The 27658-nt window shown below is 42.6% G+C and overlaps 3 protein-coding genes across 15 annotated transcripts; all 3 read left to right on the forward strand.

Annotated features, from left to right (window-relative positions):
* Window positions 1-602: 602 nt before the first annotated feature.
* Window positions 603-2713, forward strand: LOC120406002 (claudin-34-like). Its single transcript, XM_039540146.1, has 2 exons — window positions 603-713; window positions 2045-2713. Exons 1-2 carry the CDS (start codon window positions 603-605, stop codon window positions 2711-2713), a joined length of 780 nt encoding a protein of 259 aa, XP_039396080.1.
* Window positions 2714-3796: 1083 nt separating this feature from the next.
* On the forward strand, window positions 3797-16462 carry LOC120397079 (claudin-34-like). 13 transcript variants are annotated; one of them, XM_039522630.1, is made up of 5 exons: window positions 6557-6728; window positions 9380-9512; window positions 9966-10118; window positions 11677-12332; window positions 16302-16462. In XM_039522630.1, the coding sequence occupies exons 3-5, from the start codon at window positions 10042-10044 to the stop codon at window positions 16358-16360; spliced, it is 792 nt and encodes a 263-aa protein (XP_039378564.1). In that variant the 5' UTR covers window positions 6557-6728; window positions 9380-9512; window positions 9966-10041; the 3' UTR covers window positions 16361-16462. The 13 variants fall into 13 exon arrangements, 11 of the variants coding, with proteins under 11 accessions (XP_039378518.1, XP_039378527.1, XP_039378488.1 ...); XM_039522621.1 differs by lacking the exon at window positions 16302-16462 and adding an exon at window positions 10839-10913 and having other exon boundaries at window positions 9966-10113; window positions 11677-13290; XM_039522613.1 differs by lacking the exon at window positions 16302-16462 and adding an exon at window positions 10845-10913 and having other exon boundaries at window positions 9966-10113; window positions 11677-13290.
* Window positions 16463-17241: 779 nt separating this feature from the next.
* On the forward strand, window positions 17242-22043 carry LOC120397123 (claudin-34-like). Its single transcript, XM_039522652.1, has 2 exons — window positions 17242-17403; window positions 21212-22043. The coding sequence occupies exon 2, from the start codon at window positions 21248-21250 to the stop codon at window positions 21929-21931; it is 684 nt and encodes a 227-aa protein (XP_039378586.1). The 5' UTR covers window positions 17242-17403; window positions 21212-21247; the 3' UTR covers window positions 21932-22043.
* The last annotated feature ends 5615 nt before the right edge of the window (window positions 22044-27658 follow it).

Consider the following 27658-nt stretch of genomic DNA (forward strand, 5'->3'; position numbering starts at 1 on the left):
ATTATGTGGTGCTAAATATTAGTAATGAGCAGGGAATCCGAGTTTTCTGTGATAAAAAACCCACAAAATTCTCTGATAAAAAAACCTAAAAATCCACTTGTAACTGCAATTAAAATGAAATGCTGAAGTTTAGTTTCCCTAGCCACAATATATATTAGGGATCAGATGAGCACAATGATTTACTGATATACAGTAGAACCCCATTTATCCGAGCCTCCATTATCCAGCTCTCTGTATTAACTGAACCACCAACCACCCAGGGCTCTCAGCATGATGATTGGTGGTTCAAGATGACTAATGGAAGCTCAGATAAACAGGATTCTACATATGTTTTTATTTTTTTCACAAAATGTAAAAGCTAAAGATTCTCTGTTTAAAAAAAAAACCATCAAAAAAACCCACCACATTTTTCCATGGCAAATGGATTTCTAGGGTCCCTGGGAATGAGGGTCAGATGCAGAGATGGGAAAGGATTGTGGACAGAAAATGGAGTATTAGGGGAAGCAAGGGCACACAGAGAAGAGAAGAAGGGAAGCGAAGAGGCATGGGCTCCTGGACACTATGATAATACCTATAATCAATAAAAACAACATGGCAGTAGGATGGACAACAATGGCTGGGGCGAATATGAAAGAGCAAAAAAACAAGAGAGAGGCTTTTCAAAGAGGGCAGAAAATATACTGAAGAAAGAGCTGAAGGAAATGAGAGAACACGTTATGGAAAGATCTGAAAAGAAAAATACAAGGGCCTGATCCTGTTCTTCTGGTAACATTCCCACTGATTTCAATGGGAGCAGGAGCAGGCCTGTGGTTACATAGGTGTTGACTCCATGGGTGCTCCGTAACTGGGGAAAAATTAGTGGGTGCTCTGCACCCACTGGCAGCCAAGCTCTCCTCTCTCTCTCTCCCCCGCCCCACCTCCTCCCCCTCCTTTGAGTGCACTGCGTCCTCACTTCTCCGCCTACCTCCCAGCACTCTCCCCCTCCCCCACCCCCAGCTACCACCAAACAGCACGCTCTGGGAGCGGGAACGTGGCACGCTCAGGAGAGGAGGCAGAGAAGTGGTGGAGTTGGGGCAGGGACTTTGGGGAAGGGGTTGGAATGGGGGTGAGGAAGGGGTGGGAAGAGGCAGGGCAGGGGCGGGGCCTCATGGAAGGGGTGGAGTGGGGGCGGGTAGGAGGGAGAGGGGGTCGAGCACCCAGGAGAAAGAGGGGAAGTCAGCGCCTATACCTGGTTACTTGCTTTCCAGTGTCCAGGGAAGAAGCCCGTCCTCCTAAAGCCAAAAGGCGCAGATGTGGGTGGAGCTGAAGCAGAACCAGGCTCCTGCGCTTGGGTCTTGTCTGCTTCCCAGCTGGCTCAGAACCCTGCCCACGAGTTGGCCATGGCACCCAGTGCAGAGCCAGCAGGAGCTCCCGCCAAAAGGCCTGTAGCTCTGCCGAGTACTGGGGCGTTGCATGTACATATGTGCACAGGGCTGGATTAACTCATCAACGGGCCCTAGGCAAACAAACTTCTGGGCCCCTCCCCTAGCCAGCTAAATTAGATGCTCTGGTGATGTGGATGCTTTCATATTAAACCTGCCCAGGCCAGTGCAGCTGCACTTGTGAGGTATTAAGCACCTTCAGCTCCTGCTACATAGATGTAGCTAAGTGAACTCTCTCCTGTCCGGAGGAGGGGGAGCCTTGGTGCAGGAGCACCACGGCTCCACAGCAGCGGCAAGCGGGCACAGTGCTGGCCACTCCATTGCCCAGGTTTGGCCCAGCTGTCCTTTTGTCATGAGAGAGGAGTGGCCAGGCCAAATTTGAGTGAGTGGCATTGTGACCTAACACATGGGCCTCTCCATGAATTTGGGACTTAGGCACGTGCCTGGCTTTGCCTATGCGTTAATCTGGCCCCATATGTGTTAATGTGTGTGGGTATAAAGATACACTATATTATTTTATTTATATTCTGCTTCATTTCAGTGGACCTGCACTTGTCTGCATTTGCCCATGACAGGATCTGGGCACTTCTTGAAAATCTCCAGACCATGACCTCCCTGACCAGATAATTGGCCTTGCTTTAGGTACGTTAGGCTGGATCCTGTGCATCATCTCAATGGGACAAATGCATTGGAGAGTGTGGCATACAAGTGATGCCACCATCATCTCCTCTGGCATCGCTTGGGTAGGAATCTGGAAAGTTTGTTTTAACAGTCACAGAAAAGTTTCCAGAGAACTTTGGATAATGTTCTGTCACAGATTCTGTTTCAATGATGCCTTCATTCCCCAGGAAATTTCTGTTGCCCGGGTGCTTGTGTTGGCTGGTATAGTCCTGGGGGCACTAGGAAAAGCTTTCACTGTCTTTGCTCTGAGGAATATTTATACTGGAATTCTTCTCAAAATTCAGACTATCAGCTTTTTTTCTATCTTGAAAATATTTGTGGGTGTCTGTGTCTTAATTCCAGTGCCCTGGAATTGCTATTCTGTAGCATACAATTGTGCTATCCCATTTCCTCCTTCTTTCTACATGCCTTCCAGCTCAGAAGCACAGGAAGCTGGCGCTGCTATTCCTGTTGGGATCACGTCTGTCATCTTGCTGCTGATGAGTGGGACCTTTTCCCTTTCTTACAAACATCCTGTGATGCCGGATGTTACGGTGCTTTCTGATAACAGACTTGAGCTGCATGAGAGAAAGCTGGAGCATAGCTACAAGATAAACATAGTAGCCCAGTGACTTTGTGTGTTCAAGGAGCACTCTGGATTTGCAGTGACATTAATATGTTGGTATTGGAACATAGGGGCACACCAACAAAGTATGTGATTAGTGATTTTCACATAAAGTTATTCCTAATAATTACAAGACATTGCTACGGACTCAACATTGACGTGAACTGTTGATTCACTCTACAGTTGCTGACTGCTATCATTTGTCTTCTATATACGTGAACTTTATATGTTTTTATTTTCTTTCAAAATAGGTATTTAACTTTTCACTGTTGACCTGTTCATTTAATTGAGTTTTTCCTACTGTAATCAGCACCTGACACTAAAGTCTTTAAATCAAGATTGGCTGTCTTTCTGAATGATATGTATGCAGCTAGTTTAACCAGAAGTTATGGCTTCTGTTATGCAGATGGTCAGACTAGATGATCATAATGGTCCCTTTTGGCCATCAAATCTATGAATGCCCTACTTTTCCATCCACCTTGCAGCCTGATACACATTTTTTGAGTGCAATGAGATGATTAACAAAATTAATCTGTTGTTAATGCAGTTATCTATCACATTTTGTGCTCTGCTACTTAAAAGCCAGCAGAGGGAGCATGAGTTAACAAATCCTGTTCCTTGAGAGATTAATTGCTGACTTCAGTGATGATGATGTTGTTGAACAAAAAAGAGAGCCACAAATTCCAGGGGTGGGGAAACCACATTCATTACAGCGTTGTTAAAACCAGCAACAAACCAAACCACTGTGACCGAATGAAAAAGGACAACGTTGACAGAGAAAACATGTTTCTTTCATGCTTTTAAAAAGGCTTTACAAACAATGAGGATTTTACGTCCGCCCAGTCTGGCAGATTGATTTAAGTGATTGAACTCAGGCTTAGGAACAACTCTGCTCTTATGCCATGTAGCAGGGTGAACCCTTGCTCCTGCCCTGAGGGGTTTAAAAGCGGCCTGGCAGGGCTTGAGAGCTGCTGCTCTAGGCTGGGCTGATTGGGAAAGTGGCTGCAGCTGGGGCCACGCCCCAAACTGAGCCACAGGCCTTATAAAAAGGCCAGGGAAGCTAGAAGCACAACAGAGTCTTCCTCTGCCTGAAGAGGAAGAAGGGCCTGGCTACAGGGGCTATAGGCAAGGTACCTAGGGTGAAGCAGGGCTGGGGAAAGGCTGAGGAGCTGGGGAGCTCCAGCCTAAAAAGCCCCAGGCTGTGGCCTAGCGAAGGGCCAACTGGTACTGGGGTTGAAGAGGGCAGCCCAGGGGTAGGCCAAAGCAGCAGGTCCAAACCCCTTTGCCTGTGATGAGTAGGCTGATACTGCAGTCTGCCCCAGAGTGTGGGGCTAGACAATGACTGGCAGTAGCCAATACTGAGGCAAGGTGGGGATAGAGGATGGGGGTTCCCCAAGGAGGGGAGACCCAGAGAGAAAGGGGTTACTGCCAGGGGCAGCACCCCATGTGGAAGGGGCACCGGGTCCAGGGAGGGACATGGGGGGCCTGAAGACAGGCGGATCACCAGCCTGCAGAGGGCGCTCCAGCAGAGCTAATTCCCGGAGTCACCAGCAGGAGGCGCCGCAGGGGTGAGTCCGACCCGTCTACATGCCAGCTCTGACACTAGTCTTTTGTGTGCCCTAGGGTGAGTCACCTAACCTGTCTATGCCTCTCTTTTCCCATCTATAAAATGGTAATAACACTTATCTAAGGGCAGGTCTACACTACCGCTTAAGTCAATCTAACTTACATTGCTCAGGGGTATGAAAAAGCCGCCCTATGACTGATGCAAGTTTTGCACTGTCCACACCCGCACTGTGTCAGCAGGAGACACTCTCCTGCCAACATAGCTTACGCTTCCCACTAAGGTGGAGAAATTATGCTAACGGGGGAGCGCTCTCCCGTTGACATAGCGCTTCTTCATCAGGTGCACTACAGTGGCACAGCTGCATTAGTGCAGCTGTGCTGATGTAGTGCTGTAGTGTAGACTTGCTCTAGGTCACAGGAATGGTGTGAGGGTTCATTAATGCTTGTAAAGTGCTTGTAAAACGGAAAACGCTGTATGTATGTATTCTAAGTAGTATTTTAAAACCTGTAACCTTTTTAAAAAAAAAAAAAAAAAAAAGTTGGTGCCACTGGCCTGGTGTGACAGGGGTGAAGGTGCACACTCCAAAGTGATTCAGCATTCCAGAGAGGATGTGACAACCACAGGGTTCTAATGGTATCACTGTTAGTTATCGGGGTAGATTAAGGCAGACACTGTTCATTTAACTGGCTGCAGTCACTAAAACAGAAGTTGGCAAGGGCGTGTGCAGCAGAGCTGTAGTGCTGCCTTATATCTTAAGAGCACACATCACATGTTTTTCCATATTCAAAGAGCATCCATTTAGTTTAAAATGAACTTCTTTTTTATTAAAGAAAATACCAAAAGCAACAAAAAGAAATAAAACAAAGGGACTTGTGCAGCTTAGTGGAATTCACAGCCATAAGGTAGGTACCCAGACTCCCTGTGTGAGCAGGGAGGGACACATGACAGGATTCAGGATGGAGGGAGCTTCCAGGCAGCAGCTGCAGTCTCAGAAAGCTGATCTAATTAACAAGGCAGTGTACTTAAGACTGGGGTCAGCTACTTAAAGGGGAGATGTGCATCTCTCTCTCACTCTCTCACACACACACACACACACACGCGCAGCAGAATGTGTGTGGCAACAAAAAGGCATTTGTCCTGAAGGATGTCTTGAGTACGGAATTTTCTACCATCAGGTAAGTTGTGAGTAAGAGTTTTGCTTCTAATCAGAATGAAATTGTTAATCAAGGAAGATTCCTGGAAAAGTAATTTGGCAAAGGGTTTTAGACCTCCGTAACAACTCTGACAGTAGGAAGAGAGCCATTTTTCATTTTCTATTTATTGTCTGGGTTAAAGTCTGATGAAGACTATCTTTACTGTTTTGTAACTGTAACATGCTGGCAGAATGATAACAGTATACTATTGCTGTGGTAAGCTAATGGAGTAACTTGGTTAGCTCAAGTGATAGCGATCTGTGCTGTAGTGCAGAAGATCTTGGATTCAAACTCATGATGTTATCATTTAAGAGACAGGAAAGATTCATAATAGGCTGCCTTGAATCAAATGCATAAACATGTATATGACTCTAAGGGCTAGTCTACACTTACCAGCCGGGTCGACGCGGTGAGTTCGACTTCTCGGAGTTTGAACTATCGCGTCTAATCTGGACGCGATAGTTCGAACTCCGGAAGCGCCAAGGTCGACTCCGGTACGCCACCACTGCAAAAGGCGGTGGTGGAGTCGACCTTGGAGCCGCGGACTTCGATTCCGCGGCATCTGGACGGGTGAGTAGTTCGAACTAGGGTAGTTCGAATTCAGCTACGCTATTCACGTAGCTGAATTTGCGTACCTAGTTCGACCCCGCTTCTTAGTGTGGACCAGCCCTAAGGGATTTCTGAAGAGCCTAAACAGCAGCTTCCAAAGAGCCAGCCAAATTGTGTTGTGCCAAGCTGCATATAACTTGTATTTTCCAGATCCATAACTGAGACGCAATGCACAATTTTGTTTTCTGTACACCAACACCTTTTAGTGGAGATAAGGAAGAATAGACTATAACTGTTACTCTGTCTGACTTTTATTCAGCCTCTCCCCCAATGGTTACTACTGTTTAAAGAGTTCAGGTGAGCAGATGTCACAGTGAAGGCTGCCCCACCTCATGTGGCAAGGTTCTAGAGCATTCTGAAGTGTGTACGTTATAGAATTATCAAATGAGCTAGTTACAAACAATAACCATGGAAACAAGATTTATGGGATTAGAATGTTTAGCTTTAAATTCTAGAATTAACAGTTCAGGAGAGTTCTTGTTCAGCAATATTTGTTTGTTCTGCTACTGAGACAGTCAAAGAGGAGTCCTGACCAGCTTGAAAATCTACATACTTTCTTACGTGTGTGAATAGCCCATTATTTTACTGTGTAGTTTAGTGATAGTGCTAAGTACAGTAATGGATAGCAGCCAGGCAAGATCGCGTTGGTCAAGGTCAGAGAAAAGGATGCTTGCAGTAATTCTGTTTGTCAGAAGCTGGGAATGGGAGACAGAGGATGGATCACTTGATAATTACCTGTTCTCTTCATTCCCTCTGGGGCCCCTGGCATTGGCCACTGTTGGAAGGCAGGATACTGGGCTAGATGGACCTTTGATCTGACCCAGTATGGCCATTCTTATACTCTTATGAGATGTGGGATGATGAAAGCCTGGTCAAGAGTTTTAGCTGTGTGGATGGATAGAGAAGGCTGTATCTGCAAGACTTAGACAGCCTGGACATGAAAACCTAGAGATAGGTCTGAATCAAAGATGACACCCAGGTAACATTTAGAACATTGATGGACCAAGATACAGGTGCTGACTTTTGTTTTGCTGGTGGGTGCTCTTGAAGATGTGTATATGTGGGTTGGGGGGGGTCTCTGCCAGGTTTGAGGGGAGGCTATTTTCAGCATATCTATACAATTCTTTCATATTCTAATTATTGAATATGTGTCTATCATTGGTATCTTAGTTGGAGGGGCCTCGAGGGAGGGGACAGAGAGGAGAGGATGGGGATGCCTCAGGGTAGGAGGCAGAGAGGAGCAAGCAGCAGGTGAGGGAATCTTGGGGGAGGGTGCAGTGAGGAGCAGGTGGAGGGTGCCTTGGCAGAGGGTGCTTCAGGGGAAGAGGCGGAACAGAGGTGCGGCCTCGAGGGAAGAAGGGGAGTTGGGGCAGAGCATCGGGGGAAGGAGGCTGAGTGGGAGTGGGGCCACAGTCCAGGCGCCGGTGGGGCCCCCCACACTTCTAGGGAGCTTCCAGCTCTTCTGACCAGCCTCCCCAAATGCAAGAGTCACGTGCCTCCTATGACTGTGGCTCAGAGGTACTGAGCACCTCCTTTTTTATTTTTTTTGGTGAGTTCTGAAGCCCTGGAGCACCCACAGAGTTCGTGCCTATGGATCAAGAGAGCAGTGCTTGAGTTCAGAGGGCAAGATGCAGCTTTATGCCATGTATAGTGTCAACTTGTGGACTCATTTGGTTCTGTCCTTTAGTGAATCCTGTTCCAGTAGCATCTGCACCAATGGACTATGCCTGTAGGTTTCAGGACACAGCAGTACTTATTGTACAGCTTGAACTTGTTTCACCATTTCACTTTCACAACACTTACTATATATACTGCAACTCATTGGTCAAATCACAGTTCTGGTACTAAACTCAGTGCAATTGACAGCACGTGTTCTTCAGTACCAGTGAACATAAGAATGGCCATACTGGGTCAGACCGATAACCCATCCAGCCTAGTATCCTGTCTTCCAACAGTGGCCTTCACAGCATTCCTTGGCAATTACTTCCATTCCACAGGTGGACTGTGCATTGTGTGAAGAAGTACTTCATTTTTTTTGTCTTAAACCTCCTGCCTATTAATTTCATCAGGTGACCCTTGGTTCATTTGTTATGTGAAGGAGTAAAATAACACTTCCTTATTTGCTTTCTCCACTCTGTTCATGATTTTATAGATCTCTATCATATTGTCCCTGAATCTCTTTTCCAAGCTGAAAAGTCTAAATATTTTTACTCTCTCCTCAAATGGAAGCTGTTCCATACCCTTAATCATTTTCTGCTGCCTTTCTCTGGACCTTTTCCAATTCTAAAATATCTTTTTTGAGATGGGACAACCAGAACTGCATGCAATATTCAAGGTGTGAACGTACCATGGATTTATATAGTGGCATTATGATATTTTCTGTCTTATTATCTATCCCTTTCCTAATGGTTGTTAACATTCTGATGGCTTTTTTCACTGATGCTGCTCATTGAGGGGGTGTTTTCAGAGAACTATACACAATGACTCCAAGATCTCTTTCCTGAGTGACAACAGCTAGTTTAGATCCCATTATTTTGTATGTATAGTTGGAATTATGTTTCTAATTTGCATTATTTTGCATTTATCAGCAGTGACTTTCATCTGCCATTTTGTTGCCGAGTCACCCAATTTTGTGAGATCCCTTTGTAACTCTTCACTGTCTACTCTGGACTTAAAAATTGCAGATGATACAAAATTACTCAAGATAATTACCACCCTTTTTCCAGATCCTTTATGAATATGTTGACCAGCACTGGTCCTAATACAACTCTCTGGGGACACCACTATTTACCTCTCTCCATTCTGAAAACTGTCCACTTATTCTTCCCTTTGTTTCCTGTGTTTTAACTGGTTTACTGATGCATGGGACAACCATCCATCTTATCCCACAACTGCTTACTTTGCTTAAGAGCCTTTGGTGAGGGATCTTGTCAAAGGCTTTCTGAAAATCTGTGTCCAAACATCTGGATTTGATGTATTCATTAATGTTTCAAGACAAGAGGATTGGATGTCTACTCTGGCACAGCTGGTATGTCTGCCATTTGTGTCAAATTATTGCTCCGATCCAGACTTATGGGGATGGTGAAGGCTTCTATATGGATACAAGAAAGACGAGCTGGTGCACTTTTCAAATGTTCTGTGCCTTAGTGGGAAATGAAGGCGAAACCCTGTGATTCTGCTCCCTTCCCAATTTGCAATTTTGATTCCAACCTTCTCCCTGACTATTAAAAATAGTTTAGGCTGTCTTATTTAATAGAGACCACTGAGACAGAGATAATGGAGTCTCTTTTGCTGTCCCCTCCAGTGGATAGGGTGGTATTGCCTATCCACCTTATCTTGGGCTGGTTGGTGACAGGTGTGAAGGAAATCACATGCCAGCCTGAATTATCCAAAGTCATGAAACACAAAAGAATCAGGCAATCAAGGCAGAAATGACGGTAAGGAAAACTAACCACTTTAATGGAATGGTGACTTCAGAATTGTGTCCCAAGGTATTAAGATGCTCTTCAACTTTGGTTTGTTTATAGCTCTGCTATCAGTCAATTGATTAATAGACTAGTTACATAGTATCATAAAGGAGAACAGGGGCACACATTACATTCCCATTTCACAAGCATATTCGCAATTTACAAATATAAAATTCAGAAAATTTAACAAACTAGCCCAGTGTTGATTCCTCATGGGAACTTAATATTAGTGTGGTCATTAGCAACTGCAAATGACTGATTTCTCAGCCATGGGCATTTAAATATAATACCAATTTAACAGTCCCTAGTTTCCCATCATTTTCAGAAAATGAAAATGCCGCAACAATATTTTGAACAATTTTTCCCAAGAAATAATCGATAAACTCTATTAGTACCAATGCATATTTAATCTTCTTCCCACAGGAAATGAGAAGCCTATCAGGTTACATCTGAAAATGACAAAGTGGAGTGAGGAACTCAAGAAATCACATTCCAGAGTATGCTGTGTCTACCTGATATTTTAAAATGTTTCAATAAACCCTTCTTCATAAGCATTTCCTTCAATATTGAGGTACTGTAAGTAGCTTAATTTCTTGTACATAACACTGTATGTGAAGAAGGCAATACCTTAGGTTATTTTGCCTTCAAAATTCACTTTGCAAATAGATCAGGGACTAACTAGTGGACTGTGATACTTAAGAGTTCTAAAATTGCTTTTTCTACTGTTTATACATGAAAAGAATATTAATGTAGGAAGGAGTAACTCAATATTCATCTATAGAATGGTGAGGTAAAATTAGATGAATATCATAATGACTGTTGTAATAACCTGAAGAAGAGCTTGAAAGATTGTCTCTTTCACCAACAAAAGTCGGGGGGGTAAAAGATATTATCTTCTCTCTCATATTCTGGGACTTCAATAACACTAATAATATAAATCAAGATTACACAACTAGATGTAGCTTTGGAATTTTTTGACATTTGAGTACACCATGTTGGGAATTTTCCATCAAAATGAATTTTCAACAGAAAATGCAGTTTTCCACAAGAAAATTTCAATTTTGCTGACTTTTTTTTTTTTTAATTTTTTTAAGTTTTATTTTTCCATCAGGAATACCTAAACAAAACATTTCGTTTCAGGTTGGTTCCACGCAAATTGGAACATTTGGGGATTTTTTAACTGACCTGAGTGAACTGATCTTAATTCTGAGTCATTTCAATATTAAACTGCATTTTCTTATTGTGTCACATTGCCTTATGGAAGTTGTAATTCAGACTCCCCTTTTTCTCCTATTGACTGAGCTCCCTGGAAGATAACTCCCCACTTCTGACCAAGCTGTGTGGTGCATCCTGGGAGCCACATGACTGCAGGTAAATGTAATTGGGCCTGGGAGCCTAATCCATAGAGGAGAATGGGGGGCATTAAAATCCTGAACTACAACTTTTATGAATCAGCATGACACCATGAGGAAATGAAGTTTTAATGTCGAAATAATTCTAAATGATTGAACATAAGAACGGCCGTACTGGGTCAGACCAACGGTCCATCTAGCCCAGTATCCTGTCTACCGACAGTGGCCAATGCCAGGTGCCCCAGAGGGAGTGACCCTAACAGGTAATGATCAAATGATCTCTCTCCTGCCATCCATCTCCACCCTCTGACAAGCAAACAGAGTCTAGGGACACCATTCCTTACCCATCCTGGCTAATAGCCATTAATGGACTTAACCTCCATGAATTTATCCAGTTCTCTTTTAAATGCTTTTATAGTCCTAGGCTTCACAACCTCCTCAGGTAAGGAGTTCCACAAGTTGACTGTATGCTGTGTGAAGAATAACTTCCTTTTATTTGTTTTAAACCTGCTGCCCATTAATTTCCATTTGGTGACCCCAAGTTCTTGTATTATGGGAATAAGTAAATAACTTTTCCTTATCTACTTTCTCCACATCACTCATAATTTTATATACCTCTATCATATCCCCCCTTAGTCTCCTCTTTTCCAAGCTGGGTGTCTCTGGTTAGAAGCTCAGATATTACAGTGATGATCATGGTATATAAATCTAGATTGATGGCTGTGTGTGTACTACATGCACTCCAATCCATATATGCTTGTATATATGTTGGTGTTTTTCAGCAAACCTGCAATTGTCTGCATGGCTGATAGTGCACCTGACAGAGCTGAGACAGAAGTTGAAAATCTCCATGTTGTGAAATCCCTGGCCATCACTTCTCACATTCCGCTACTTGGTTTTGTTTTGAGTGTTTTAGGCTGGATTCTGTGTGTTATTTCAATAGGACTTATACAGTGGAGAGTGTGGCATGTGGACGACACCACCATCATCTCCTCCGGTACCATATGGATTGGAATCTGGGACGTCTGCTTTACTCTTAACCCTGAACTTGCCAATGGTTCTTCCTTAATGCTCTGTCAAAGATTCACTACTCAGAACACCTTCATCCCCTCAGAAATTTTTGTTGCCCAAGACCTTCTGATGTTAGCCACTATCATGGAAGCAGTAGCTATAGGTTTCACCCTCTCTGCTTTGTGGGCTCTTTATAAGAGAGGGCTTAAGAAACACTATAAGTTAGTCTTTTTTCTAACTGGGGGGGTCTTGAACATCATATCAAGTGTTTTTATCTTAATTCCAGTAAGCTGGAATTTACATTCCATAATGAAAAATCGTAGTATTGCCTTCCCTCCTCCTTACCATTTGCCTTCCACTCCAAAGTCTCAGGAAGTTGGAGCTGCTATTCCTGTGGGGCTTATATCTGTTCTCCTGCTGCTATTGGGTGGGTTCTTACTGCTCTGTGACAGGTCTCTTAAACTAGCCAGTAAGGTGTATCCTAAAAAGAAAAAAACAGATCAGGTAGCACAGAGCCAGAGGCAAACATGCCAGTCCAAACATCCTTCTGCCAGACCAAACCAAACTTATCCACAGTGTGGATCTTTCTTGGAAATTGAGCTGTGGGGCCCACGGAGACCTTTTGGCATGGACAGCTTGTCTGGGACCCATCTACAGAGAGGCCCCACACTTACGAAGAATGAGGTACCTGAACAAGAACAGGCAACCTCCTTTCAAATCCCTACTGGCCCTCTTCCACACCGATCATCCAAATGTGTAGTACCTGACACCACCATTTTTATAATTGGTGAAGAGCTTCCTTATTTTTAATTTGACTAGCTGCCTCCAATTTCAATTCTTACAGAGGCAAGGAAAGGTTGAGTATCAGGAAAACAGGTTTCTGACATGAGGGGTCCCTCCCACTTGACAGGGACTTGGTTGGGGACCCATATGTTACATCATACAAAACCTAGATCCAAACCTGTTCAAGCCTCCTCACAAAAGCTCTCATTGATGTCAGCTGGGGCCCCATATGGTGAATAACTTCCAAGAGAGATCTTCACTGCAGATAAGTGCAAATCTGACAGCAGGATTTTATCCTTTGGAGTGGGCCAAGTTCTGTTTCCAGTCACACAGGAGCTTTACCTGTGTAACTGGGAGCAGAATTTAGCCTTTTGTGTCCTTTGGTGAGCTCTTGGTTCCTATTGCCACTTACAATTATATTAACCATGTAGTAACTTGAATTCATTGAATCCTAATAAATCACATGAAGGGGTGTAGTCCTCTGAGGTGCTGTATGCCCTCAGCTCCCTTGAAATTAATGGAGTTGGAGGCATTCAGCACCTCTCAGGAGGTGTTTAGCATTTTATAAGATTGTGTCTTTGAATATAAAATGATTATTCCTATTAATTGTCAAACATTTGGAAAGGTTTATCATGGAGGCAAATGGTTGTTTTACTCTATGACTGCTGACTACTATCATCTGTTACCTTCTGTGTCAACTGTATTCTTTTATTAAAATGTTAAACATGAAAAATAGGGGGGAGGGATAGCTCAGTGGTTTGAGCATTGGCTTGCTAAACCCAGGGTTGTGAGTTCAATCCTGGAGGAGGCCACTTAGGGATCTGGGGCAAAAATTGGTCCTGCTAGTGAAGGCAGGGGGCTGGACTCAATGACCTTTCAAGGTCCCTTCCAGTTCTAGGAGATTGGTATATCTCCTATTATTATAATATATTATTATAGGTATGTCTCTTTATTTAATAAGGATCAGTTCCTGTGACTTTTCTCTTGTAATTAACCTGGCATTGTCTCACAACCTGTGAGACCAAAGCTTCTAAGAGTGCTAAATCCTTATATGTTTATTTCCATCTGCCAGGATGTGTGGGTCCTATAAGAGACTTTAATAATCTTTCCTTTTGGCGGTAGACCCATGCTTAAACTCTGTCGGCGCTTATATGCCGTTCAAATGGTATAAGACTCGCTGTGCCACACAGTGGGCTAGATTGTGATGGCATGGATGAAAAGGGACAGGGTAAGAGAGTGCAAGCAACCTTATAAATAAGGAGATGAGCTTATTGTAGATGCCTAGATACATACCCTTACTTATTTTCTTTTCACTCAAGCTCAGGGTTCAGACACAGTCCCAAACTCTGCCCCCCTTGAGCACAAGGACTGCACTCCAGCTCTATAGCAGGAAAGCTGAGAAAGATACCAACATCAGTCATTGATCTGACATCAGGATGCAGTGCATGCTTCCTTTAGAAGAGGGAAATTCTCCCACTCCAGCATGCGCTTCCTCAGAGGCACTGGAAGGATTCTGATGGGGCATCATAATCCCTTCAGAAATGCTGCTGCTGTGGAGCTCCTGGCCCTAGTTCTCATCCCCACTGCAATCTTGGGTTTAAACCCCACAATATAGTCAGGGGTGACAGTAACTTCAAGAGTTTACCAGCACGCCGGAGTCCTGTGTGGGGGGTGTGGCCTCAACCAGAAGAGGTGGGGCCTTTCAAGATTTAAAGGCCCTGGGGCTCTGGCTGTGGCTGGGAATCCCAGAGCCTTTAAATCACCCCAGAGCTACCTGCGGCTGGGAGCCCCGGCACTCAGGGGTGAATTAAAGGGCCCGGGGCTTCAGCTGCTGTGGAGCTCCAGGCCCTTTACATCACCATGGGAGCCCTGCTTTGAAGCATGGCCCGAGCCTGGCTGTCAGGGATTTAAAGGGACCAGGGCTCCCCGCAGCAGCCAGGCTTGGGCAGGGATTTAAAGGGCCCGGAGTAGTGCAGAGTAGTGGCAGCAGGGCTCCTGCGGTGATTTAAAGGGCCCGGGACTCTGCACAGCAACCAGAGCCCTGGGCCCTTAAATCACCGCTGGAGAAGCCGGTCCAGTCTGGCACGGCATACCGGACTGTACTGGCTTACTTTCACCTCTGAATATAGTCCTCTATGTAGGGAATAAGTGGCTTTTTTCATGTGTTTGTGAAATTCACAAAACTGAGATTGAACATCAGTTTTCAGAACAATTACAGCAAGGTACTGGAGAGATCACAAACACATGGTAAAACTGACTAATGTCTAGAGATGAAATACCGGACACAAACAAATATATATTACCTTACCTAGCAGAATAGCTCGAGTCTACTAGAAGAGAAAAAGCAAAGAAAGACCATCTATTGTTGTATGCAGTGTTGCTGTAGCTGTGTTGGTCCCAGGATATTAGAGAGACAAGGTGGGTGAGGTAACATCTTTTATTGGACCAACTTCTGTTGGTGAGAGAGAGAGAGACAAGCTTTTGAGTTTACACAGAGCTGAAGAAGAGCTCTGTGTAAGCTCAAAAATGTGTCTCTCTCACCAATAGGAGTTGGTCCGATAAAAGATATATTACCTCACCCACCTTGTCTCACTAAGAAAGATCATTTCAGTTCAGGACTGATGGAATCTGAAATAAAGGAGGGTCATCCATAAGATGAATCAGGGTTTGTGAAGCTAAGCAAAATAAGAGAGGTCATACTTAAAATCTAAGTTTTTACAAATATCCACTGACACCAAGAAATTAAGAATGAACACACAAAATGCACTGCTGGTGTAGGATCTACCAGTTTTGTGTTATGCTACTGAACAGTCAGCAGAGGGAGTCAAAGGTAAACAACAAACTATGGATAGATGTAAATATTAGAGAAAGGAAGAACTAAACATTATTATATTTGCTGAATAATAGGATATTAATGCCACACAGTAATATGTGGCTGAATAATATTTGATGCATCTACCAACACCAACTCCAACAATCGTCTGCCAAATCCCATTCAAAGTATGGTCAAGATGCCCCCATCCATACCTTCCACATACTATAAACACAAGGGCAAATCTCTTTCAAAACTAGGAGCCTGAAATCAGGCTTCTAAATCTATATTTAGATATGTAAATAAAGAGTTTGATTTTCAACAGTGCTGTGCTCCCACCTGGTGCTGCTGAGATCAAAGAAGTGCCTCCATGGCCCCCTTCCTCCTCATTCTCCAGGCCTTGCAGAGCAGGGGCCACATGGGGGAAAAACAGCAAAGTCGGGGGCATGAAGGGGGCTGACTGGAGAAGAGGGCAGGGGCACACACACATAGGGTGACCAGACAGCAAGTGTGAAAAATTGGGACCGAGGGGGGGGTAATAGGAGCCTATATAAGAAAAAGACCCCAAAATCAGTACTGTCCCTATAAAATCGGGATATCTGGTCAACCTACACACACGCATCATCCCCTCATTGCCCTTGCAAAATGTGCATGAGCAAGGTGATGACGTTAATTTACATGGAAAAGATACTAATAATACAATATAATGCACAGTAGATTCTAGTAACTTTGATGTTTCATATAACTTTTTTTTCTAAAAAATTAATTATTTTCTCACATGAGCAATATTGTTTTCTTTAGACACAGACGTACTACAGAAGCATCAGGATTTACAAGATCTGGGACAAAAACTCCTTTAATTTTTTACCTACTCTTCCATCTGTCCTACTTTATTATTATTAAAATAAACAAAAAATTCCAACTATATGCAGAGCCAGCATTTACAAATAAATCAACTATAAACCCTCCACAGGCCTCAGCTGTACATGATTGAAACCTTAAAGATTGCTCAATTATATAATTTTGTCTATCTAATACAGTTGTAGCCCTTCTAGAATTCCTGCTCTGGCCTATAATATGGGATGCTACATGAGTGTATCTAAAGTTGTAGAAAAGTATTATATTTTTATCTGAAAAACGTATGTGGTCATGTAACTAAAGAATGTATATGCCCAAGTGGGCAGAGTTAAGATTACATATTCACTTGCCAACTTCAGATTTTTGAATATTTCACTTTGAAATCTTAAGTCAAGAATGTCCCTTGAAAGTATTGGCCGATGAGGAGAGGAGTCAGGGCCATAGCCCTGCACCCTCTTTGCTCATCAGCTTGGTCTTGGGTCCTTCCTGAACATAGCACTGCTCCAATAAATTATGGTGCCATAATAAAGTGCTCTGTCTACTGCATCCTGAGCTGAGACAATCAAACTCAGTTCATTTCAGTGATGCCATTAAAAGGGAGATGTTTATCTTACTGTGTTATTTTCGTATTCCTAGACTGTAATATTGTGGTGAAGATGATTTAACTCTATTGAACAAATTTTTCTTTGTCAATTTTAATGACAAAAGGAAGTTATTTGTCCTCTAGTCTTCTTCAGGTAAGGAGATGTTACAAAGAAAGATGTCCTGCATCATGTGACAATGTTCTAAGAATTTTCTGAGTTGTGTGTGTTATAGAATAATCAAAGCAGCCAATCAGGAACAGTGACCGTGGAAACACAACATATATGGGATGGTGATGAGAATGTTTAGTTTTAGTTTGGGTGAGTCCTTTCCATTGTTCTGAAAAGGCAGGAGCACACTGCAGGTGGAGAATTTCTGAGAGGAATTTCTTCTTAATAATGCTTATTCTTTAGGAATGATTTCTGGTTCAGCCACACATACTGTCAGGAAGAGCCTGGATCAGGTGGGAACTGTTAGACTTTTAAATGTTACTACTTTTCTTTAATCTCTAAATACCCTACTATTTTAGCATATTGTTTACTAGTAATCGGTGTTAAGTACACTTAAACCTGTAGTAGCTGGTCAATACATGAATGGGAGTCACAGAGTGTAGATTTCAGAGTAGCAGCCGTGTTAGTCTGTATCCGCAAAAAGAACAGGAGTACTTGTGGCACCTTAAAGACTATCAAATTTATTGTAGCTTGAGCTTTTGTGAGCTACAGCTCACTTCTTCGGATGCATCTGATGTAGGATCTACCAGGATGCATCCGAAGAAGTGAGCTGTAGCTCACGAAAGCTCATGCTACAATAAATTTGTTAGTCTTTAAGGTGCCACAAGTACTCCTGTTCTTTTTACAGAGTGTAGAGTATGTCTGCACTAGAAAAGCTACAGTAGCGTAGTTACAGTGCTGTAGTGTGGACACATACTACAGCGACAGAAGGGGTTCTTCCATCATTGTGTAAATCTACGTCTCCCAGAGGTGGTATCTAAGTTGACAGAAGAATTCTTTCATTGACCTAACACTGTCTACCCTAGGGCTTAGGTGTGAATTTTTCACACACCCCAAGCCATGTAGATAGCTTGACCTAAGTTTCAGGTGTAGACCAGTCCCTTAAATACTAATGAGATAGGGACCATAGAAATATCACAGACAGATAAAGCAACAAAGAATCCTGTGGCACCTTATAGACTAACAGACGTTTTGCAGCATGAGCTTTCGTGGGTAAATACCCACTTCTTCGGATTCACTTGCATACGAAGAAGTGGGTATTCACCCACGAAAGCTCATGCTGCAAAACGTCTGTTAGTCTATAAGGTGCCACAGGATTCTTTGTTGCTTTTACAGATCCAGACTAACACGGCTACCCCTCTGATACTTGACACAGACAGATAATAAATCATTCTGGTTTCTACCAGCTACTTATGTGATGCGTAAATCTATATAACTTAAAGTAGATTTGAGCAACTTGGGAGAGCAGAGTGGCTCTGCCTGGTTGGTATACATGGTGGCTGCACAATTGTTTGGGCTGGGATTATCAAAGGGGGCATGTCACAAAAGGTCATACTGATGGTATAATGCAAGACTCAAGACTAATAATTAGAGTGGCAGAAGGCAAAAGCTTTCCCTAACCAGGTAAGACTGATATGGCAAAGTCGGAGATGCTACACTGGAGTTCCCCGAGGACATACCTCATTTAGATACGCTCATTCCATAAATAGTATTGCTCATAAATCTGCTTTCTAAAGAAGATCTATATTTACAAATTTATTTTAAAATTCACTTTCAAAACTACAGACTGGAAAATAATAAAAACAAAACTCACTTGCAGCAGTAGACTAATTTGAAAGTGGACTTTTTTAATTGTTTATTTTGACAATTTCACAGCGTGCTATATTGTCCTATAACCATAATCCCCCTTTAATAAAAAAAGTAGGGCTTTTTTCCTGCTGGTTCAAAAAAATGTAGTAATTATTTATAGTACAAATGAAAGGATTATTGACGTTATCAGTAGTGTAACAGAAATACAGGCTCTGAAGAATAATAATTTAACTGAATAATCTCATGGTAGTGTGCAAGACAATATACGTCAATTCTCATAGCAAGATGAGAACTATCGGCCAGATTCTGTGCTCAGATTATGCACAGTTGAGAGAGACGTCTTGACAAGGAACCTATTATGACTCTCTAATGGTTCTGCCTGGCTCCATCCTAATCCAAAATAGATTAGAGCAGCCATCGTGCTACTCTAATTTATGCCAGCTGGGAACAATGCCCAAGAGACTCTGCCAGCTGGGGATGAGCATGCTTTGGCCATGCCCCCAACCTACCTGTCTCTCTCTACCTTCTCTACTGCATAGGAGTTGGGAGAGGATCAGGGAATTTCTTCTTAATAATGCTTATTCTTTAGGAATGATTTCTGGTTCAGCCACACATACTGTCAGGAAGAAGTAATACACTTAAACCTGTAGTAGCTGGTCAATACAGGGAAGAGCCTGGATCAGTCCCAAATGTCTTTGATATTGATGTTTTATAGCACAGTTTTATGTATTAAATTAGTCTGCCTTTCTATTTATTGATATAAATAAATTGACAGATTGGTCCTATGTGAAAAATAACTGCTTGAGCTACACACACAAATTTTTACTAAACAAGTATATATTTAGATAGGTATAGATCAATAAATAGGAATATCTAACAGAATATAGCAGTCTTTGTTCCCAATCAGGAAGTAAAAAATATCAGTGTGTTATTAACAGCTGCTAATTACTGAGTTTTCTTTAATGTCTTGTTGAATAACACATCAGATGAAATAGCTTTTATTATATTATGAGGTAGTGTGGAGTATTACTGCAATGCTGGTGTCTTCTCTGAACAAATGTGACTAGTCAACAGGACTGTGAATGTGGCACCTTTCTGAGACACTCAATTATTTCCAAAAAAAATTAAGAACACAGAACATATGGGACTTTCTGATAATGGATGTAATTTTGCAGCTGATAATTGTTGCTTGATCAGAGAATGCCTGTACTATAGAGGTTGCTGTCGCTGGGGTGGAAACCTCACTCACATTAGGAAGCCCCTGTTTCACTCATTCATAACTTTCTAAAACTATATTCCTTGTTGCTGAAAACGTTCAGGCTTGATCTAAGCCCCCAAATGATTTCTTGGAGAGTGAGACGGAGGACATTGGAAGAAAATCAGTTTTTGAGAGGAAATATATATATATATATTTGACAACTGCTTGTAGGAATATAGCATATATGAAAGATGACTGTGAAGCTCTCCAGGATACCCAGGGATGGGAAAGCGCCTCACCACCATCTGCCTTTAGCATAAGGCAGTCTTGTCTGTGCATGCTGCGGATCAGCTTCCTGAATCCACCAGCCTCTGGCAGCGCAAGTACTACCTTTCAGGGCTCCACACACCTCACTCTCTCTATACAGACAGTCATAGGCACACACCAAACCCCCAATCCTCAGAGTGTGCCCTGCAGTGTCCAGCCCCTCTTACACTGAAGACATGCAGAATTACTGGGCCTGCTATTCCCAAAGGAACAGAACACAAGCTTGTAAAATTCAGCTTGGAATGTTGATAGCCTGTTGTAAATGAGACAATACTCGATATACATGTCAACAGATAGAGGATTAAACATCTCATCTAGCAGAAAACCTATTTTTCATCTTTGCAGGTGAGCAATACCTTATAGACTTGAAAAACATATTTTCAGTATACATACATAACTCCTTACTTCGTATTTTTACACACATTTCACAGGGCTATCAATGACCAGTGTAACACCAGCTTTTATTTGAAATCTCACATGACATTGTTTGGTGAACCAGAATATACATACCAGAATCAGGAGATTCCCATAGCCTCTCTGCTTTCTCAGTTGGCATTAACATATTTTTGCGTCACAATGAGAATAAATTATGGCATATGAAATACTGGGTTCAAGCAGCAATGAGGATAACATCCTATGGAAAGAGATGAAACTTCCATTCTTTGTTCATGAGGTTCAAATACAGGCCTGACCCTGCAAATGCATAAGCATAGGGTTGCATATGTGAACAGCTCCATTGGTAGAAATGAATAAAGTAATGGGCATGTGTATGTAGAACTCATCAGTGTGAGATTTTTCCTCACTATAAGAAAATGTAATGTAATCATAATTAATCATTATACATTGGGTTTCTTTGAACATTAATAGTAAAAAAATAATAATAATAATACAATAATTAATAATGCGTATATTGGGTTTCTTTTCAGTGCTCCTGTGATGATCTTCTTGGCTAATTTGCTTGCATGAGGACTGATGAAGATCTTGAGGCAATGTCCTCTCTGTCTAAAAGAGTTACCCTCCAACTAGTTGGCTTTTCTTTGGGCTCTCTCGGCTGGATTTTATCCTGTATTACAACGAGGCACGCAGAGTGGAGGCTGTGGCTTGTGGATAATACCACCATCTTCTCCTCTGGTATTGCCCATGTAGGAATCTGGAAAATCTGCTTTCCTCCAAACTTAAAAATCTCCAGTGATTATGGTATAGTGTGCTGTCACGAATTCAATTTCAATGAAAACTTTTTCCCTGTGGAAATGTTTCTTGCCCAGATCCTCCTGCTCATTGCTACTTTCTTGGGAGGATTAGGAATATTTTTCACTCTCTTACCACCCTGGCACTTTTATATGGGAACAATTCGCAAAACTCAGGCTATCTGCTTGTTTCTAGCTGGAGGGATCTTGTACATAATTGCAGGTCTCTGTGTCTTAGTCCCAGTGAGCTGGAATTTCTATTCAGTAGCAAACAATAGCAGCATCCCCTTTCCTCCTTCTTTCCACCTGCCTTCTTTCCCAGTAGCACAGAAAATTGGGATTGCTATTCCTCTGGGGATCTCATCTGGCCTCATGTTGCTAATAGGTGGGATCATTTTCCTCTATATCAGATCTCCCGTGACATCAATTAGGGTAAACCCTATGAACCCAAGATCTTAACTATCAGCCTAAAGAGAGAGACAACATTCTAGAAAGTGATTTCCAGAAATTCTTTGGATTTGAATCAGACAAATATAAATAAAGTTGATGGTTAGTTCTTATAAAAATAAAACAGTGACTCCTATTAATTGCCAAATATTTCCAAGGATTTGTCAATAATATCAACAGCTGTTTCACTCTACCACTGATAAATGTTGGTATCTTCTGTGTGTATGTAAACTTCAGTCACCTACTAAAAATTTTAAAAAACAGGCATTCAACTCTTCACTGTCAATGAGTTCAAGTAAGTCCCCGACACTGTAACACATTTTGAGACTATATCTTCTAAGAATACAAATTCTTGGTGTGCTTGTTATCATCATTAATTTTGTATTTGTTATTAATACAACACCACTGGTGCGAATGGTGAAGACAAACAAAATGATAGTGTGTCAAGAAAATGGTTTACAACAGTGAAAGAGCATGAAATGTGCTTAAAGTAATGTTTGGATTGATTTTTTTAAAACAAAAGTTGGGGTTTGTGGACGATGTGTGTCCAAAGTGAAGGTTGAGCTTGCAGGTTCAATGATAGAAAGCTGGCTAGCTGTTGGGTCTTTAGAATTGCTTTGAAGACTGAGGGTGATTGCATATCGGATAAGAAAAGATATTCCAGACATAGAAAATTGCATGGGACAAGGCACAGAGCCATTTGTGGGAAAAGGAAATTAAACAAACTTTCAGGAATTATGTGCCAACTAGAAGACTTTTATAACTAGCCTCATTAGCTGTCATTGATATAAGGTAGCAGGGATTTTTTATACTTACACTTTGTCTACACCAAAACTTGCACTCATTTATTTAAAGGTATGTTTTAAAACTGATTTAGTTAATTCAGTGCAAGTTTACATGCAGACAGGTCCATAGTTAAACTCTTCTATTACTAAAATTTTACCAAATGAAGTTGTATCATATTATCTGTGACAGAGGTCTTACCTATTGTCCTACCCTGTATATAGTAGCTGTTTCTGGGCCTGACTGTTATTTATACTAAGGCCCTTGTTAAATGGGCTACATTGGACCTCTTATTTGCATTTGACACTTCCCTCTCGGGCAGTGTAAAGAGGCCTTAATATAAATAAGAATCAGGCTTTTCTCTTTTTAATATTATTGTGGATTGCATTAAATCTTGTTGTGGGTTGGGCACAATGACTGCAGTTCATTCAGGATCAATGTAAAGAGGTAACTGAAGTAATAACAGTCTCCAAACCCAAAACACAGGCACATCTCCCTTCCAAAAACAAAGGCTGCCCAGAAATCTGAACAACCCAGCCGGAGGGGTTTGCTGAACACAGTTTGACTAAAGGTGTGTGTATCTGGGTCTCTAAGAGAAACAGGACCCAAGGTAGCTTACTTTAAGTAACCTTTGGGGTTCTCTTTTAAAGATTGGGTGGGTTTTTTTCCCTGAGTTATGGTCAGTGGGTTTTTCTGCTTTCTCTGGGCTTTTTTTTTCTTGGACCATACCCCGCCCCCCACACTCATTGTGATGATCCATACACTGCCACCATGCCCAGCATGATGACATAAAGATAGAAACCCCTCCTCAATGCCCGGCATAATGATGAAAATCCCGTGCCTCCACCCAGCGTGATGCCACAAAGATGCAAATGCTGCCCTTATGCCCAATGTTAATGCCCTGCATGACAAAAGAAGAAAATCAATGATTGGTTAACAGAAGGCCCACTTTGTGAGGTATGGCATTCCAGACACCATATTCACCAACAACAGATCCCCAATTTGTCTTGGAAGAATTCAAGGAAATTGCGCGCACATGGAAGTTTGAACATCTCACCTCCTCCTTCCCAGCATACCCACAGAGTAATGGCAAGGTGGTATCCGCTGTGAAAACAACTAAGGGTCTGTTGCATTAGGCTGTTTCTTTTGGTTATGACCCCTTGTTAGCATTTTTGGTACACATGAAAGCCCCATCACGGGAGTGCCAAAACAGTACATTGCAGGTGCTGATGGGGCAAAGGACCAAAACCCTACTACTACTAAGGGGAGACTTGTTGCAGCCAGAAGGATGGAGATACTACCGAGAAGAGATGACTAATAATCAGAGAAAGCAGGTACTAAACTATGACGGTTTAGCCAAGGTTCTACCAGCCCTGAAGACAGGCACTCCTGTGAGGATCCAGTCATTAGAGAGACACCAGAAGGAGTGGACTGGAGGGGTGCAGTGCACCCTGGTGATACAGGGTGATGAAGCAAGAGGGACAAGTGATCCAAAGGAACAGGAGGCCCTTATGAACCAGCAGATACAGCACCAAGAGAACCTACAGAGATCATCACAGACTAGAGAGACAGACAACCATCTGGAGACCAACTCCACAGGGATGGAGGAGACTCCACAGAGATATAGTTTGTTAGATTCAGAGACAAGTGACAGGGAGACAGAGGTCATTCCTGGTGTGGTCACCTGTTAAGGAGACCAAACTATCTCAAAGACTATGTAACCTCCTGAGTCTGTGGTAAAGACGAGACTCCAACTTGGCAATATGTCCAGCTCAATGGACATGGGATGGGAGGCCTGGGTATCAATTATTTGTTTTAAATGTTTGCGGTTTATGTACTGGCTGCCAAGGTGGTCCAATCCCTAGATAGGGATATGTGTTCTGTCTATCGCCCCACCACAGTTAGAGAATCCCATTGCACCAAAGCCATCCACTATGACCTGCACATTTCCCAGAGTCACTACCCTTGATAGCAGCAGCTCTTTGATTGTGTTGGCTACTTGGATCACAGCATCCCCCACAGTAGATTTGCCCACTCCAAATTGATTCCCGACTGACCGGTAGCTATCTGGCGTTACAAGCTTCCAGAGGGCTATCACCACTCGCTTCTCAACTGTGAGGGCTGCTCTCATCTTGGTATTCTTGTGCTTCAGAGTAGGGGAAAGCAAGTCACAAAGTTCCATGAAAGTGCCCTTACGCATGCGAAAGTTTTGCATCCACTGGGAATTGTCCCAGACATGCAACACTATGTGGTCCCACCATTCTGTGCTTGTTTCCCGGGACCAGAATCGGCATTCCATGGCATGAACCTGCCCCACTACCACCATGATGTCCAAATTGCCAGGGCCCGTGCTTTGAGAGAAGTCTGTGTCCATGTCCTCATCACTATCGTGATCATGCTGTCGTCGCTGCCTCACCTGCTTTTGCAGGTTCTGGTCCTGCACATACTGCAGAATAATGCGCGAGGTGTTTACAATGCTCACAGCAGCAGTGGTGAACTGAGCAGGCTCCATGCTTGCTGTGGCATGGCATCTGCAGGAGAGCAGAGCTGCAGCGGAAGCGGTGGATGACGACGGATGCCACCAGAATAGATATTTATAAAGAACGACAAGAGGACCTGTGAGGTCAATTCATGGAACCAGGAGAGCAAGAGAGCAGAGTTGCAGCGGAAGCAGTGGTTGGATGACGACAGTTATCAGTCCTACTGCACCATGTGCTGAAAGCAGTATGGCGTCTGCATGGAAAAAAGGCAGGAAACGATTGTCTGCCTTTGCTTTCACGGAGGGAGGGATGACTGACAACATGTACCCAAAACCACCCGCAACAATGTTTTTACCCCATCAGGCATTGGGAGCTCAACCCAGAATTCCAATGGGTGGCGGAGACTGCAGAAACTGTGGGATAACTACTCACAGTGCAATGCTCCGAAAGTCGATGCTAGCCATGATGCTGTGGACGCACTCTGCCGACTTACTGTGCTTAGTGGGGACACACACAATTGACTGTATAAAATTGCTTCCTAAAAATCAACTTATATAAATTCGACCTAATTTTGTAGTGTAGACATACCCATAGATGAACACGATTTGCTGGGGCAGCATCAAAGCAGCTTTTGTAAAGGGAAAGTGTGCCTCACCAATCTATTAGAATTCTTTGAGAGGGTCAACAAACATGTGGCCAAGGGTGTGATCCAGTGGATATAGTGTACTTGGACTTTCAGAAAGCCTTTGGCAAGGCCCCTTATCAAAGGATCTTAAGCAAAGTAAGGAGTCATGGACTAATTGGTTAAAAGACAGGACAAAGGTAGGAATAAATGGTCAGTTTTCACAGTGCAGTGGAGAGAGATATACAACGGGGTCCCACAAGGATCTGTACTGGGACCAGTGCTGTTCAACATATTAATATATGACCTGGAAAAAGGGGTAAACAGTGAGGTGGCAAAATTTGCAGATGACACACAATTACTCAAGATAGTTAAGTCCAAAGCTGACTGTGAAGAGTTGTAAAGGGATCTCACAAAACTGGGTGACTGGGCAACAAAATGGCAGATGAAATTCAATGTTGATGAATGCAAAGTAATGCACATTGGAAAACATAATCCCAACTATAAAAACAAAACAATGGGGTCTAAATAGCTTTTACTGCTCAAGAAAGAGATCTTTGCGTCATCATGGATAGTTCTCTGAAAATATCTGCTCAAAGTGCAGCAGCAGTCAAAAAAGCGAATAGAATGTTAGGCACCGTTAGGAAAGGGATAGCTAACAAGACAAAATATCATGATGACACTATATAAATCCATGGTTTGCCCACATATTGAATACTGCATGCAGTTCTGATCACCTAATCTCAAAAAAGATATATGAGTTGGAAAAAGTACAGAGAAGGGCAACAAAACTGATTAGGGGTATGGAACAGCTTCCATCTGAGGAGAGATTAAAAAGACTGGGACTGTTTAATAATTGGAGATCTACCTATCTCCTAGAACTGGAAAGGGCCTCAAAAGGTCATTGAGTCCAGCCCCCTGCCTTCACTAGCAGGACCAAGTACTGATTTTTACCCCAGATCCTTAAGTGGCCCCCTTAAGGATTGAACTCACAACCCTGGGTTTAGCAGGCCGATGCTCAAACCACTGATGGCGGCTGGGAGATATGATAGAAGTCTATAAAATCATGAATGGTGCAGAGAAAGTGAATAAGGAATTGTTGTTTACCCCTTCATATAACTGAAGAACATGGGTCACGTTATGAAATTAATAGGCAGGAGGCTTTAAACAAACATAAGGAAGTATTTCTTCACACAACACACAACCTGTGGAACTCATTGCTAGAGGATGCTGTAAATGCCAAAGATATAACTGGGTGCAAAAAATTAGATAAGTTCATGGAGAATTGGTCCATAAATGGCTATTAACCAAGATGGTCAGGGATGCAACCCCATGCTCTGGGAGTTATTAAATCTCTGACTGCCAGAAGCTGGGACTAGACAGAGGGGATGGATCACTCAATAATTGCCCTATTCTGTTCTTTCCCTCTGAAGTATCTGGCACTGGCCGCTGTTGGAAGACAGGATACTGGGCTAGATGGACCATTGGTATGACCTAGTATTGCCACTCTTATATCTGACTCTATCATCAGTTTCATCTCCTACTGAGGCCAATCCATAATACCCTTTATTTGGCTAACTGCTTAGGTCAAAGAGGGATTTACAAAGTTGTCAGTAAATTGAGACTGAACTGAAAATCTTCCAGACCCACTACAAGATTTCCTTTCACCCTACAAATGTACAGCAGATGAGTAAATCTGAAATCAATCATATCAACTGTTGCTAGTTAGGACATAGTTTCCAGCATCATTGTGAATTAATTGTCCAAGTTTTTAAAATGAGACATGACAATGGGTAACACAATATAATGACGCCTTCTCACCAGATTGTCTTATGTCACAGTAAATTCAATGAG

The sequence above is a fragment of the Mauremys reevesii genome, linkage group 1 (assembly GCF_016161935.1).
Source record: "Mauremys reevesii isolate NIE-2019 linkage group 1, ASM1616193v1, whole genome shotgun sequence".
In the NCBI taxonomy this organism is placed as follows: Eukaryota; Metazoa; Chordata; order Testudines; family Geoemydidae; genus Mauremys; species Mauremys reevesii.